The sequence below is a fragment of the Suricata suricatta genome, chromosome 7, assembly GCF_006229205.1.
Source record: "Suricata suricatta isolate VVHF042 chromosome 7, meerkat_22Aug2017_6uvM2_HiC, whole genome shotgun sequence".
Classification (NCBI taxonomy): Eukaryota; Metazoa; Chordata; class Mammalia; order Carnivora; family Herpestidae; genus Suricata; species Suricata suricatta.
Genome location: NC_043706.1, coordinates 118,222,448 through 118,236,746, shown reverse-complemented (window position 1 = coordinate 118,236,746; position 14,299 = coordinate 118,222,448). Strand labels below are relative to the sequence as shown.

The 14,299-nt window shown below is 37.6% G+C and overlaps 1 protein-coding gene across 1 annotated transcript in view; it reads left to right on the top strand.

Annotated features, from left to right (window-relative positions):
• The first annotated feature begins 14,078 nt into the window (after positions 1-14,078).
• The window catches only part of MAP3K5 (mitogen-activated protein kinase kinase kinase 5), a 199,501-nt gene continuing 199,280 nt past the window's right edge, over positions 14,079-14,299 (top strand). Inside the window, exon 1 of the mRNA XM_029943234.1 lies at positions 14,079-14,287. Within this exon, the coding sequence (XP_029799094.1) occupies positions 14,079-14,287 (209 nt within the window). The remainder of the gene's footprint in view (positions 14,288-14,299) is intronic.

Sequence of the window (14,299 nt, the reverse complement as noted above, 5' to 3'; positions counted from 1 at the left end):
AACTATTGTATCAGTTATCAGTTATCTAGTGCCTTGTACCAAATTGTCCCTATACTTAGCGATTGAAAACACCATTAATTTCCTCACAGTTTCTCCGGGTCAGGTCACTCTAAATCTCTTACAAGACTGCAGTCAAGGGCCAGGGCTTCATTCTCATGTGAAGTCTTGACTAAATAGAGTTTGCTTCCAAGTTCACTCACATAATTGTTGGCAAGATTCAGTGCCTTGTGGACTTGGACTGAGGGTCTGGTTCTTTGCTGGCCAATGGCAACAGTCCTTCCTCAGTTCCTTGTCACACGGGGCTCTCAAAAGGCAGTTTATTATCTGACGTGTGCACGCGCCAGACAGAGAGAGAGAGAGAGAGAGAGAGAGAGAGAGAACAAAAGAGGCTGAGCAAGATGGAAATCACACTTTTTGTAATGTAATCTTAGAAGCTGCATTCCATCACTTCTGCTGCATTCTCTTTGTGAAAAGCGAGTCAGGTCAAGGCTATCCTTAAGGGGATAGGATTACACAGGCACTGAATAGTAGGAGGAGGGAATCACTGCAGGCCTTCCCACAGAGGCTGCCTACCTTTTTACTACCTTTCTCACTTTTTAAAAACTGCTTGAACAAGGTATCTTTAACGGCTAGAGAATTTATCATTTCTTTTTGTCCTTGAACTCAGAATTCTATTCTACTATTTTCCCCCTGGATTTTGTTTTAATGTAATATATGTTTCTGCTTGGAATTATTTAATGGCTTCCTTATCACTATACACATCACTATAAGGAAATTACGTATACAAATTAAAATTTTAAAAAGTTTCCTGTAATCAAATGACTTTAGGGATTTTTCTTTTCCCTAGGATGTGTTATCATTTATTTATTGGTAGTTCTTATAGTACTAGTATTATGACTAATATTATCAAATTGATCAAAATTATATAGACATCTGATAAAATTTGATAATTATTAAATACAGAAAGTAAAATGTCATTGAAAATACATTGCTTAATGCAATAAGGTTGTTAATTTTTTTTAGTTAGTTCATTTATCCTTTCTGGAGTATGAGTTACTCTTAGAATGAGTCAGGGTCACTAGTAAACGAGGAACTAATAATGTTTATTAATGATAGTTAAACGCCTAATTTTTAGAGGCATGAATTCCCATTAAGTCACTCTAAACTTAATAGGTACATGGGAGAAATAATAAATGAGCAGAGACATGCTTGGTTAATAATAGTGAACCTAAGGAGAAGTTAATATGAATTTAGAGTATGTAACAAACTTTTGGGGAAAGCACAAAATTTTTTTCTTCAGCAAGTCTGACTGAATATTTATGTAAATGGAAAACATCCACTTACTGCCTAAAATGAAAAACTATTGTTCTGAAAACCTTACTTCCACCCTGGTAGCATAACAAAGATGCGTTTGTGAAGGACACAGAAAAGAAAATGTGTTGATAGAAGAAACCTACATTTCAGAATTAATCTCTTTTCCCCCAGAAATCTGTAATAACCAGGAGGAAGAGAAATGATCAACATAAGTGAAAGCACATTATTTTCAGGGCTCTTCTCTACTGCACGCTTTGGCTCAGTGTAAAAGGTAAGAGAGACTCATCTGGCAGAACCACACAGACACTAGGAAATGATGCAATCAGCATCATGTTCACACAAGTGGGACAGAACTATAATTTCTGCCTTTGGTTATAACAGCCATGATTGCAATGATAAAAATGTCTCATTTGAGAATAAACGTGGAATGTTTTTATTTTCCAGTTATTGCCAACAACTATTTCTTCTCTAATCCCCTTCATGTTGGGTGGCAGGACTCTTGGTAAAGACACAGGCTTTTTCATGTGGCTATGATGCTTAAATACTTACAAAGTATTATTCGTGTCACGAAGCTAAGGATGCAGTAAGAGCTGATGGGAATAATGCTATGGAATTCATGCAAAAGCAGGTTAGACTAGGTAATTCCTTTCAGTCTCCGAGTGATAATTTTAAAGCTCTGCAGTTATTGATTCCATCTGTCCAGCACTCCTTACCCCTTCTTGTCTCTCTGCCTTTCACGTGACAAGTGTGGGTTTAAGAGCAAGGCTGAGCCTCTCACAGTACCCCAATCTGGATGCAGTGAGGTTCCGGGACTACAGATATGGAGGGTAAACCAACGACGTCCCCCTTTTGGGAAGCGGAAGAACGATTTATAAATTTCAGGACTCTTAAAAACATTCCAAATTTGAGCATTTTATATTAAATATATTTTAAATATCTAAAAGGATAAGATATTCTACAATGAATCTGGGAGATTTAAGTTTTTACCTTAATTTCTGAAGAATACAGTTTTGCTGGTTTTCTTAGTAGTGATAAGTACAGTTACTAAAGAATACCAAGCTGAAAATTGGGATATGGCATGTTTGCATACACAAATTTAGAATTGTGTTCTAAAATTAAATAGTTATATTTATGTAAACAAAATGAAAGTATGGAGTTTCAAATGAAATATATTGTGCCTGAAGTGTGTAGTGATTAGTTCTAGCATGAGTTAGGAAAATAGAAAATTTCCAGAACCTATAAAGACATCTCTGCTTTAAAAGGCTGGGTAAAGTTTTTATTAGTGATTTATATCAGTCAGGATGTGTGTGTGATATGTGTGTGTGTGTGTGTGTGTGTGTGTGTGTGTGTGTTGTGTGTGTGTGTGAGAGAGAGAGAGAGAGAAAAAAGGAGAGAGAGAGAGAGGGAGGGAGACAAAGAGAGAGACAGAGAGAGAGAGAGCAAGAGACAGAGATTTTAAGGAACTGGCTCATGGGATTGTAGAGGCTGGCAAACCCAAAATACATATAGCAGGCTAGAAACTCAGGGAAGATTTCTATGTTACAGTCTTGATGCAGAATTCTTTTTCCAGGAAACCTCAATCTTTGTTCTTAAAGCCCTCAACTGATTGGGTGAGCCCCACATACACTGTAGAGGGTAACCCACTTTACTTAAAGTTAATTGTTGTAAATTTTAATCATTCTGCAAAATACCTTCATAACAATAGCTAGACTAGGGTTTGCACAAACTTGGCAATATAGTCTAGCTAAGTTGACACATAAAATTAACCACATGGGCCACAGACACGTGAAAAGATGCTCAACATCATTAATCATCAGGGAAATGAAAATTAGAACCACAAAAAGATATCACCTCACACCTGTCAGAATGGCTAAAATCCAAAACATAAGAAACAACAAGTGTCGGCAAGGATGTGGAGAAAAAAGGATCCTCATGCATTGTTGGTGGAAATGCAAACTAGTGCGGCCACTGTGGAAAACAGTATAGAGGTCCTTCAAAAACTTAAAAATAGAATCACCGTCTGATCCAGTAATTCCACTACTGAGTATTCACCCAAAGAAAATGAAAACACTGATTTGAAAGTATATATGTGTCCCTATGTTTACCTCAGTATTACTTACAATAGTAAAATTACGGAAGCAGCTTAAGTGTCCATCAATAGATGAATGGATAAAGAAGTGGTATAGAGACAGAATGGAATTTTTCTCAGTCACAAAAAAAATGAAATCTTGCCATTTGCAACAACATGGATGGATCTAGAGAGTACAATACTAAGTGAAATAAATCAGTCAGAGAAAGATAAATATCATGTAATTTCATTCCTATGTGGAATTTAAGAAATAAAACAAATAAATAAAGAAAAAAGAGACAACCCAAAAAACCAGACTTTTGAGAACAAATTGATGGTTGCCAGAGGGGTGGTGGGTGGGGAAATGGGTGAAATAGGTGAAGATTAAGGGTACACTTATCATCATGAGCCCTGAGTAAAGTATAGAATTGTTGAATCACTATATTGTACACCTGAAACTAATATAACACTGTATGTTAATTATACTGGAATTAAAATTAAAAAAATTAACCAGTGATCAAATTAATTAATCATTAATATCCAAAGAAATGGTGATTTAAAATTTTTTTCTTGGTTGGCTTTTGGAGATTTTAGTTCACAAATTATTAAGATAATAAATACTTATATTTATTCAAAGGTCTCTTATACAGTGGAATCTTATAGTAGAGATTAGAGATAACTGTGATTACAATAAAGGAGAAATAAATATGATGTTTTGACCAACACATCAAAAGAGGATTTCAGCTGATCTCAAAGGCAGCCTATATTTACATGTATAAATCTTTGATATTCATATGGAGTTCCAAGATATCAAGATAATCTTTGATCATCCCGTTGGAAAATGAAAGACTCTAACTGATATTGGGTCAAGATATTTACAAACTGGAAGCATACAAGCATTCCCTTTTCATACGATAATGAAACATAACATGATATAAAGGTGATAAGGAAATGTTTGTCTTTTTAAAGAAGAAAAATGTGAAGCTCAGGAAAGCTTCAGGAAAGGAAGCAAAGTAAATTTAAAAGGTTTACCTGAGGAATCGCCTTTATCATTCATGAAACTCAAATTACATGTATTATTGATCACTTGATATTATCCCACAGATCATTAGGCTCTCATTTTTTTTCTGTGTGTTTCTATTACTTCAGTTTCTCTGATCATTTCTTCTGTAGTGTTTAATTTGCTATTAATCCCATCCAAGTAAATTTTAATTTAAACTACTAGAGTTTTCATATCTATAAATGCCATTTGGTTCTTTGTTACATCTTCCATTTCTTTTCTCATATCCTTTTCTTGTGTCCTTTTGCATCCTTGAGCATTTATGCATATTTATCATAGCTGTTATAATGTTTTTGTCAACTAATTGCATCAGCTGTCATTTCTGGACCTGTTTCTACAACTAATTTTTGTCCTTGTTAAAAGTTTCATTTTCCCCCCCTCCTTTGTCTACTAAGTGTTGGTAGGATGGTAAGTGTTTTGTGCTTTACTTTATTGAATGCTGTACTTTTGTTATATTTCTTTAAACGGTATCAAATTTTTTTCTGTCAAGCAGTTATTTATTTATGCGCAAACTTTCTTGTTTCTAAGCTCATTCGAGGCAGGCCTAAATGGCCTTTACTCTAGAGACAATCTGGCTTACTTCTCAGTTGTTCATGTTCTAGAATCACTTCTAAATACTCCCTTACTCCATGAATTCTCCCTGCTCTGGCTGGAGAAAACCCAAATTATCCCCAACTCTGTGTGAGCTCAGGAAACTGTTTATGCTAGAGATCTCTGATACTTTTTCCTCAAAGGCTGTTCTTGCCTGGCCTAATGAGCTTTCACTGTATGCACATGTAGTGTGGTATCAAAGGTCTTGTGTGCAAATTTCTGGAATTCTTTCTCTGCAAAGCTTCCTTCTCATGAATACTATGTCCTTCACATTCTATTGGCCTTAGTCTCCCCAAATTCCAATCTTTTATCAACCAATGACATCTGCCTTCTGTTGGGGTTTTCCTCCCCTGCATCACTATCCAGAAGTTGCCTCGTGACAGAAGAATCACCCCCTCCTTAATCTTCTTTCTAGGCTCCCAGTCATGCACTGCCTGTTGTCCAAAAATACAAGGAGTAGAAAGTTGTATATAGTGTGTTACCATTTTATTAAGAAAGTGAGGCATACACTTGATGTGTGTATATGAATTCATATTACAAAATTCAGTAAAAATATATTACTTTAAAAAAAGTTGCCTGGACTTTGATTCTGGCTATAGAAGAGAAATAGGAACTAGAATTATCTTCCCAGTATAAATCACTAGAAATCTAGAAAAAGAATGGTTATGTATACATTAGTCAACATTCCTTTTTATGGCTGAATAGTAAGTACTCCATTTAGTGGATGTATCAGAGTTTATTAAGTGATGAACACTTGGGTGACAGATGAACACTTGGGTGATTTTCAATTTTTTGCCATTATAAATAGAACTGAAATGAACAGCCTTTTAAAAATGTCTCTCACTATTTCACCAATTATCTTTGAAATATATTATTATTTTAAGTTTATTTATTTTGACAGCATGTAAAGCAAGGAAGAGGCAGAGAGAGAGAGAATCCCAAGCAGGCTCCATGCTGTCAGCACAGAACCTGACAGGGGGGTCTTGATCTCATGAACCATGAGGTCATGACCTAAGCAGAAATCAACAGTTGGATGCTTAACTGACTGAGTCAACCAGGCTCAGTGGAATATCTTTAGAAGTGGAATTGCTGGATCAAAGGGTGAGTGTATATATAATTTTGCTAGATATTGACAAATTTCCCTTGGCAGGTATTTTATCATTTTTTTTATTCCATCAGTAATGAATGAATGCTCATTTTCTTATAGAGTGTGTTGTCAAACTTCTTATAGAGGTGAAAGGTGATATGCTAGTGTAATTTTAATTTGTATTTCTTATTATAAATTATTTCTCACTGCACATCTTTTTTTTCCCTAGTTTATTGTGAAGTTGGTTTCCATATAACACCCAGTGCTCTTCCCCACAAGTGCCCTCCTCCATGTCCATCACTCCCCTTCCCCTCTCCCCCTCCCCTTCAGCCCTCAGTTTGTTTTCAGTATTTAAGAGTCTCTCATGATTTGCCTCCCTCCATCTCCTTAACTCTTTTCCCTCTTTCCCTCCCCATGGTCCTCTGTTAAGTTTCTCCTGTTAGACCTATGAGTGAAAACATGATGTCTCTTTCTCTGTCCGACTTATTTCACTTAGCATGACACCCTTGAGTTCCATCCACATTGCCATGAATGGCTAGATTTCATTATTTTTCTTATTGCTGTATGTGGTATTCCACTGTATATATAAACCACATCTTATTGATCTATTCGTCAGTTGATGGACATTTAGGCTCTTTCCATGATTTGACTATTGTTGAAAGTGCTGCTGTGGACGTTGGGGTACATGTGCCCCTATGCATTCTGTATCCCTTGGGTAAATCCCTAGCACTCTGCATATCTTTTTATATGGGTAAAAGACACCTGTACTTTCATCTTTATGAATTGCCTATGGCCTTTAGCTCATTTTTCTATAGGTTTTTGGTATCTTACTTCTCTAATTTTTAGAAACTCATTTTATGAGCTGTGAATACATTGTAGATATTTTTCTCAATTCACTATTTGTCTGTCCAGTTCACTTATATCTTTTGCCATGTAAAGATTTTTATTTCTATAATATCAAGTTTATCTATTTTTTCCTTTTCTGCTTTTGGATTTTGAGTCACGGTCCTGAAAGTGTTCCTTGCTCCTAGGTTGAAAAGAATGTACCCATATATTTACTGAGTACTCTTAAGGTTTCTTTTTGCTCTTTAATTTTATTTTAGAAAGAGAGAGAGCACATGGTGGGGGGAAAGGATCAGAGTGAGAGAGAGGAGATCTTCAGCAGGCTCCCAACTCAGGGCTCAGTCTCACAACCCTGGGATCATGACCAGAGCAGAAATCAAGAGTCAGATGCTCACTGAACTCTGCCACCCAAGGGCCCCAATATAGTTTCATTTTTTATAATTAAATCTCATAGCCATTTGGAGTTTTTCTCGGTGTGTGGTGTGGGGAACAAATCCAATTTCATCTTTTCCATATGGCTTTGCAGTTATTCCAACATGACTCTCTAAAGTGCTTCTTTTGCAATCATCTAAAAGGCTGTTTTTATCTTATACTAAATTTTCACATGTAATTGGACCCATTTCAGATTTTCTGTTCTGTCTCATTGATATATATCCATGAACCAGCACTATTAATTTTAGAGGACTTACATCTTTAATAACAATTGTAGTGTTATTTAAAAAAAAAAAAAAAAAGCTGTGCCAAAGTCACAGGTACCAGTCCTGTGGCATGACCTCAGCTATAGCTTCTGATCTTTGAGGGCTCTCGGTTTCTGTGTTTTTGAGCCTGGGCCCCAAGCTTGCTTTGATGTCTTGAGCCCTAATATGTCTGCAAAATAAAATTGATTAAAAAAATTTTTTTGTTTTGGTAGTCAGAATTGGTTTCCATTGCTTACTCTTACTGTGTCTGTGACCCTGTGTATATATTTTTCATGGCATGTTTATCTAAATTAAAGGGATGCCTTTAATAGTAAGAATTTTAGTCAAAGTGGGTAGGGGAAGAAGAAGGCAAGACTTGGACAATCTGGAGATGGAAAGGATATGGGTGAACAGTGGCAGCATGGGGCAGTTTTTAAATAGAGGAAGCTTTGGTTTTCTGTTAACAAAACATGAAGAGAATGATTTCTCTGGATTAAAATTGCTTTAACTTCCTAGGACAGAAAGAGAAGTTAAAATGTTGGCAAGTACGCTTTTACAAGAAGCATATCAAAGATTCCACCAAATATCATTCCCACTTAAGGAGACTTGGGATGCAACAAGATCACTCCTTCCCTAGTCCCAGCTTGGAATATTGTAGAAGCTTCTCACCTTCTCTTTGCCTTTAGCTGTAGGCCCAGACGTCTATATCGGCAAGAGTTTTCTTTCTAAAATATAGATTGGACCATATTACTCCTCTGCTCAAAATCCTTGAATGTCTCTTTTTCTTGGAGGATGAAGTTAAATTTATCTTTCAACAAGATGCTTCAAAGTCTGGCCTCAGCCTTGGTTTCCAAGCTTGTTTTTTAGCGCAACTACCACACCAAACATGGAGTATAGTAGGAGTAATAAGAGGAGCCTTCAGGTAATAATAAGAGGGGCAGTAAAAGTAGCAGTGGTGGTGATAGTGTAACTATAAACACAAACAGCACCCACCCCTGTTGACTCGTCTCAGGTTATTCCCCAGGACTTCACTCTCCCTGGCTTCTGATCAAGGAGCTTGGAAACACAACTACTATACACAATTTCCAGAATAACAAGGATGGACTTTTGACATGATACCTTAATTCCAAATTCGGCAAAGAGACCGTTTCAACTTTTCATCTACCTTCTCTGAAACTCTATCATGCTGTGAAATGAAATGGTTGCGTGTCTTCACACCAGAACAACAACAAAAAAGGCAGGCTGTTGGATATTTTCTGAAGCAATGATCTTATCCCTTCATTATGATAAGGAGCAGCAGATAATAGCATAGGTTCCGGATTGAAACCCTGGTTTTGCTACTAACTCCTTGTCTGACATTGGTAACGTTTTTCCTCTGGACTCATCTAATGGGAGACTTGAAGATACGCATATAGTGTCGTTAGCGTGGTGATGGACACTTAATTTTTCAACTGGAAATGGCCCTACTGCACATTTGACCATGTTATTAGTAGAAAAGGAACTTAAGCATCAGTTACAGTGGTGGTAAATTACCAGTATAAGAATACGAGCCATTCGTCTTATGGAGTTTCCTACAGTTTAGATTCTACAAATTGCATCTCCAGAATATTTTAACCCCGTTTGGTCCTCTATATTTCTGGGAATTAGTTGTGGAATCCCAGCCTCGGATCTTAGGGCTTTGATGAGGTGAGATTCACGCCCACTATTTTGGGTCTGACTACCTCATAATTAATTGGTAGTGTGTTTTCTCATCAGGAAGCACATATCTGGTTCTCTCTCTTTTAGTGATGTTAATGACTATTGACAACCTATGCCGGATCCAAACTCATTAAAAGTTTCAAACTGGGGATGTTCTAACTACCTCAGACTTGTTATGTGTATTAGCTAAAGTATTTCTATAAAAAGAAAGTTCCCCCATTACTATTTTGTTACCCAGCGGTATTTTCATACTTTACACATTTCAATTCAGTGTAAGAACTGGTATTTCAATGAAGACACAGCACATTAGAGCTTCAAAAGATTTTCAATTTGATCTAATTCAACACTTTATTTTATGGGTGAGAAAACAGGCCCAAAGAGGTTAAGTAAGCTTTCTAATTTCTAAAAGCTCATTAGTAGTTATCAGAGTCAATAGGAAACAATATAATTTGAGGTGGGTTTATTTGCAGAGAGACGAATTACAAAGGTGTGGAAGAGGAGGGAAGCTTCTAATGATTGTGCAGGAATGTGGGGCTAGTGGTTTCATTATTTCTAGGTACCAGAGGACAAGGTCAGGGACAGTTACAAGACCCTGTAGGTAAGTGGATCTTATAGGATCTGCCCCCCCCCCCCCCCCAACCTAAGAATAATGACTTCCTGTTGAGGAACATAGCCAGCCTGAGGTGACTCATAAAGTCCCAATCCCCTTCTTCCCTCAGATCTCCTGCCTGGACTCACCATTGACCAGTCCCAATTGGTAAAAAGAAAGCAAGGAAGTCCATTGATTTAATTCATACAAATTAGCCTCCTGAAGCAGAGACTATGGGGATATGAATGCAGAGTAGCTCGGGGAACTCAGGAACAGCAAAGAAATGGTTCATATTCTCTTCCTCTACCATTCTACTATGCATTCAAATGTTTGCTCACATGTACAGATCTTCTACTTGTAGAAATAATTCATGGTCTAGGAAAATGTTATCTTCCTCTGGAGTGAATTTTGTTTGTTGAATGCCTGGAATTACCTTAATCTAATTTCAGAGTTTGATATTTTTTTGTGGGTTACTCTGATATTTGGAGACAGGGTGTTGTCCATGTAAAGGTCACTCTGCTTTTAATTCATCCTTACTTCTTGACTGTATCATCCTTACTTTTGTCCTTCAAGCTATTGTCAAAAATATAGTTGAGGGGCGCCTGGGTAGCTCAGTCAGTTAAGTGTCCAACTTCAGCTCTGGTCACAATCTCACAGTTCTTGGGTTCAAGCCCCACGTTGGGCTCTGTGCTGACAGCTAGCTCAGAGCCTGGAGCCTATCTTCCTATTCTGTGTCTCCCTCTCTCTCTGACCCTCCCCTGCTCACACTGTCTTTCTCTCTCAAAAATAAATAAAACAGAGAAAGAAAGAAAGGAAGGAAGGAAGGAAGGAAGGAAGGAAGGAAGGAAGAGAAAGAAAGAAAGAAAGAAAGAAAGAAAGAAAGAAAGAAAGAAAGAAAGAAAGAAAGAAAGAAGGAAAGAAAGAAAGAAAGAAAGAAAGAAAGAAAGAAAGAAAGAAAGAAAGAAAAAGGAAGAAAGAAAGAAAGAAAAATGTAGTTCAGTTTCAGCTGTCTAATTCACACTCACAAACACTGCCAGGCCAAAAGCAGCCCCACCTGTGAAAACACCATCCAGCTCTCTGGCCTCTTCCAGAATCTGGTCAGAGAGTTCCTCCTTAGCTCATTAGTGCTTTAGTGGCTTTATTTTAAATTTCAAATTTTGTTCAGCATTCTAAGGCTTATTCAGTGAGAAGGAACGGTCTAATCTGTCATCATCAGAAGCAGAAAATCTCTCCCTTGTATTTCTCTAGCTCTTTATTCAGAAAATTCTACCTGTTGTGTTCTCAAATAATCTCAAGACCATTTTTAAGTAGAAGTAGAATAGACTCTGAGTGAGAACATGATTCTCAGTTTTGATGCAACGCCTTTAAAAGGTATAAATGTGTCATCGAATCTCTTTTAAGAAATATTTATCTTTGGGAGAGCGCAAGTGGGGGAGGGGCAGAGAAAAGTGGACAGAGGATCCAAAGCAGGCTCTGCTGACAGGCTGACAGCAGCTAGCCTAACTCGGGGCTCGAAATCACAGACCATGAGATCATGACCTGAGCCAAAGTCAGACGCTCAACCGACTGAGCCACCCAGTACCCCCCGTGTCATAGAATCTTTATGATACTATAATTCTAGTATTCACTAACTGTGATTCAATCCCTGTCAAAAGCTTCTAGGGAAGCCTGCTATTTGTGGTAGGATCTAAACAATGTTACCTCTCTTTTTTGTTGGGTTTCTTTTTCTTCTTTTAAAAATGTTTATTTATTTATTTTGAGAGAGAGAGAAAGAAATGCACATATTTGATCTAGCACAAGTGAGAGGGGCAGAGAACGAGAATCCCAAGCAGGGTCTACCCTCAGTGCAGAGCTCAACGTGGGGCTTGAACTCAGGACAGTGAGATATTGACCTGAGCTGAAACAGAGTCAAATGCTTAACTGACTGAGTCACAGAGGCGCCCTGCCTTGGATTCCTTCTTTCACTGATATAGAATGCTGTTATGAGCTTCAGTTACTTAATACCCTCAATTCTTCAATTTTATTAAGGTAATAAAACCAGAAAATATTACATCTGATTTATATTACTTTAGATTCCTCTGAATTACTTTCATTGAACTAATATTTAATGTTATGTTCTTGGCTTCTAACAATATTAAATATAAATTTGAACAACGTATAACATTTTTTACAAATCCATATTCAGTTGTATTGCTCAATGTACTCTATATCAGATTCTATGTAATAAAGTCTTTATAGAGTTCAATGCCAGCACAAGACTTGACTTCATATGAATATATGTACTCTTCATGTGTTTTCTCTTTATTTTGGCAGCCAAATACAGAGTTAAATTTAGCAATCAGTTAAATTATTTACTCATCCCAGATGCTTGATACTTTTTACTGGCTTCCATACTGATTTCTGATACTTTGCTGATTTTTGATTTTCTGATACTTAAATTACTGATTCTCTGATATTTAAATACTTTTTGGAATTAAGAGTATATTGTATTCCCATTTATCTTACCTGAGGATACAGAGAAAGGTAAACTTGTCTTCTAAAACAAACACTAGCTAGTTAGGAGACCCTTGTCCATTTTAGGCTTAAAATTAGCCATTTTGCCTCTTCAAGAACAAACCTGAAAACCCAAGACAGACAGTTTTTCCCCTGTTCACCATTACCATATTAGTTGTCCTTCTGGATTAGAAAAAGTGCTCCTTCTTTGGAGACCAATTGCAAAAGCACAAATTGCAACTTCTGGGTAATCCAGTTAGAAAAAGGCTTTCATTCCTCCGGGACACTCTGAGCCAGGCTTGGCAAGCTAAGCATAGACTGAGACTCAGTGCCACACCTGTGCTCTCTGCCTCCACACAGGCCCCTGATCTCAGGTGTAAATTGAGCCATCTGAATTTAGGCATATTGGATCGTTCACCAGTTATAAAAATGTAAATTCATACGGTTTGATCTAATACACAGTACGTAAGTTAAATTAGTTAAATCATGTCATTTAGGTACTGAGACAGCCTTAGTACCAATTAGAAGCAGCCTTTTATCATTGCACTGGGATTTGGGTGCCAGTAATTCCTAACATATTTAAAGTTATGAAATTAATTCAAAGTAAAACCAAGCAAAGTAAAATAAAAATAAAAATTGTGTGTATGAAAAATGGCTCTGGAAAGATCTGGAAGGGAGGCAAAGACTAAGTGATCTAAAAAGGTATGGGCTTTAGAAAGTAGTTTCACGTATAATCTTAGACCTTGTTTGTGTGACAGAATGCAACTTGAAAATTTAGGTATTTTAGTTTTCCAGACATGGTCCTAATGAATTTCTAGCATGTATTGTTTGAGGCCAGGATGGGGTGGAGGATTATATACTCCCAAAGGAGTCTGTAGGTTTAACAAGTTGTTGGAAATAAAGAAGGTATGTATCTATTAATAGCCTGTCAATACTTCAGCTTCAATAAATACATACTTTCCTAACGAGATCAAGTCCTAAGGCAGACGTGGATCATATAGATCCCAGCTGACATAATTTCTTTACTAAAATTTACTTCTATCATTTTACAAACCTTTAGAAAAAGCTAACGTAACTTGCTTAGTTAAGAACACATTTGTGTAGCTGTGAGGTGTTTTTCCTCATTACTATTTCCTTCCCTCTTTTAACTCTACTACTCAACTGTTTGATCCTTCCTTTTCTTCTACGCTTGAATTTGCATTAATAATTTGCATTATTCTACTTTATTCAGAGATCTCACTAATCTCGGTTCCCATCTCCGCCATGGGAAGTCCAAAGTTGTTACTTCACTGGAACTTTCACCAGTTTTCCAACAAACAGAGCATTCAGGAGAAGTTCTCTGAGAACTTATTTGCTCTCCAAATAAGTAGATCTCTTCCTTTCCATCGCTCTTAAGCAATCCAGGTATCCTTCCCCCTCCCCCGCCGTGATGCAATAAAAAAAAAAAAAAGAATGTCACTTAATTTCCTTCTTTCACTGGATGTTTTGCGGAGTGGGGTATAAACCCCTTATTCTATCTCCAGAAAGTATATGGCGCGAGTGAGGAGTGGGGGAGGGGGGACGGGACTTTAAAAACCTAAATGAGAATGCTAAGTCGTTCAGCAGTTGGAACTAATCCATTTCTCATTACTGTTTGCAGAGCTACTGGAATTTTTCAAATGAAAAGTAGCAGAGGCGGCCCTGATGAATTACGCCGGCCACTTCCGGAGCTCCACCGTCAGGAACCCTCGTCCACTTTAGGCCGCGGCTGCCGGGCGCTGGTCGAAACCTCCAGCCTTGCGCGAGGCGGACCCTCCGCGCAGCCCGCGGGCTTCGGCGCTTCGGCGCCTCGCGCTGCACCAGAGCGCACGCGGCGCGAGCCCGGCAGGCGCCGGCGGGG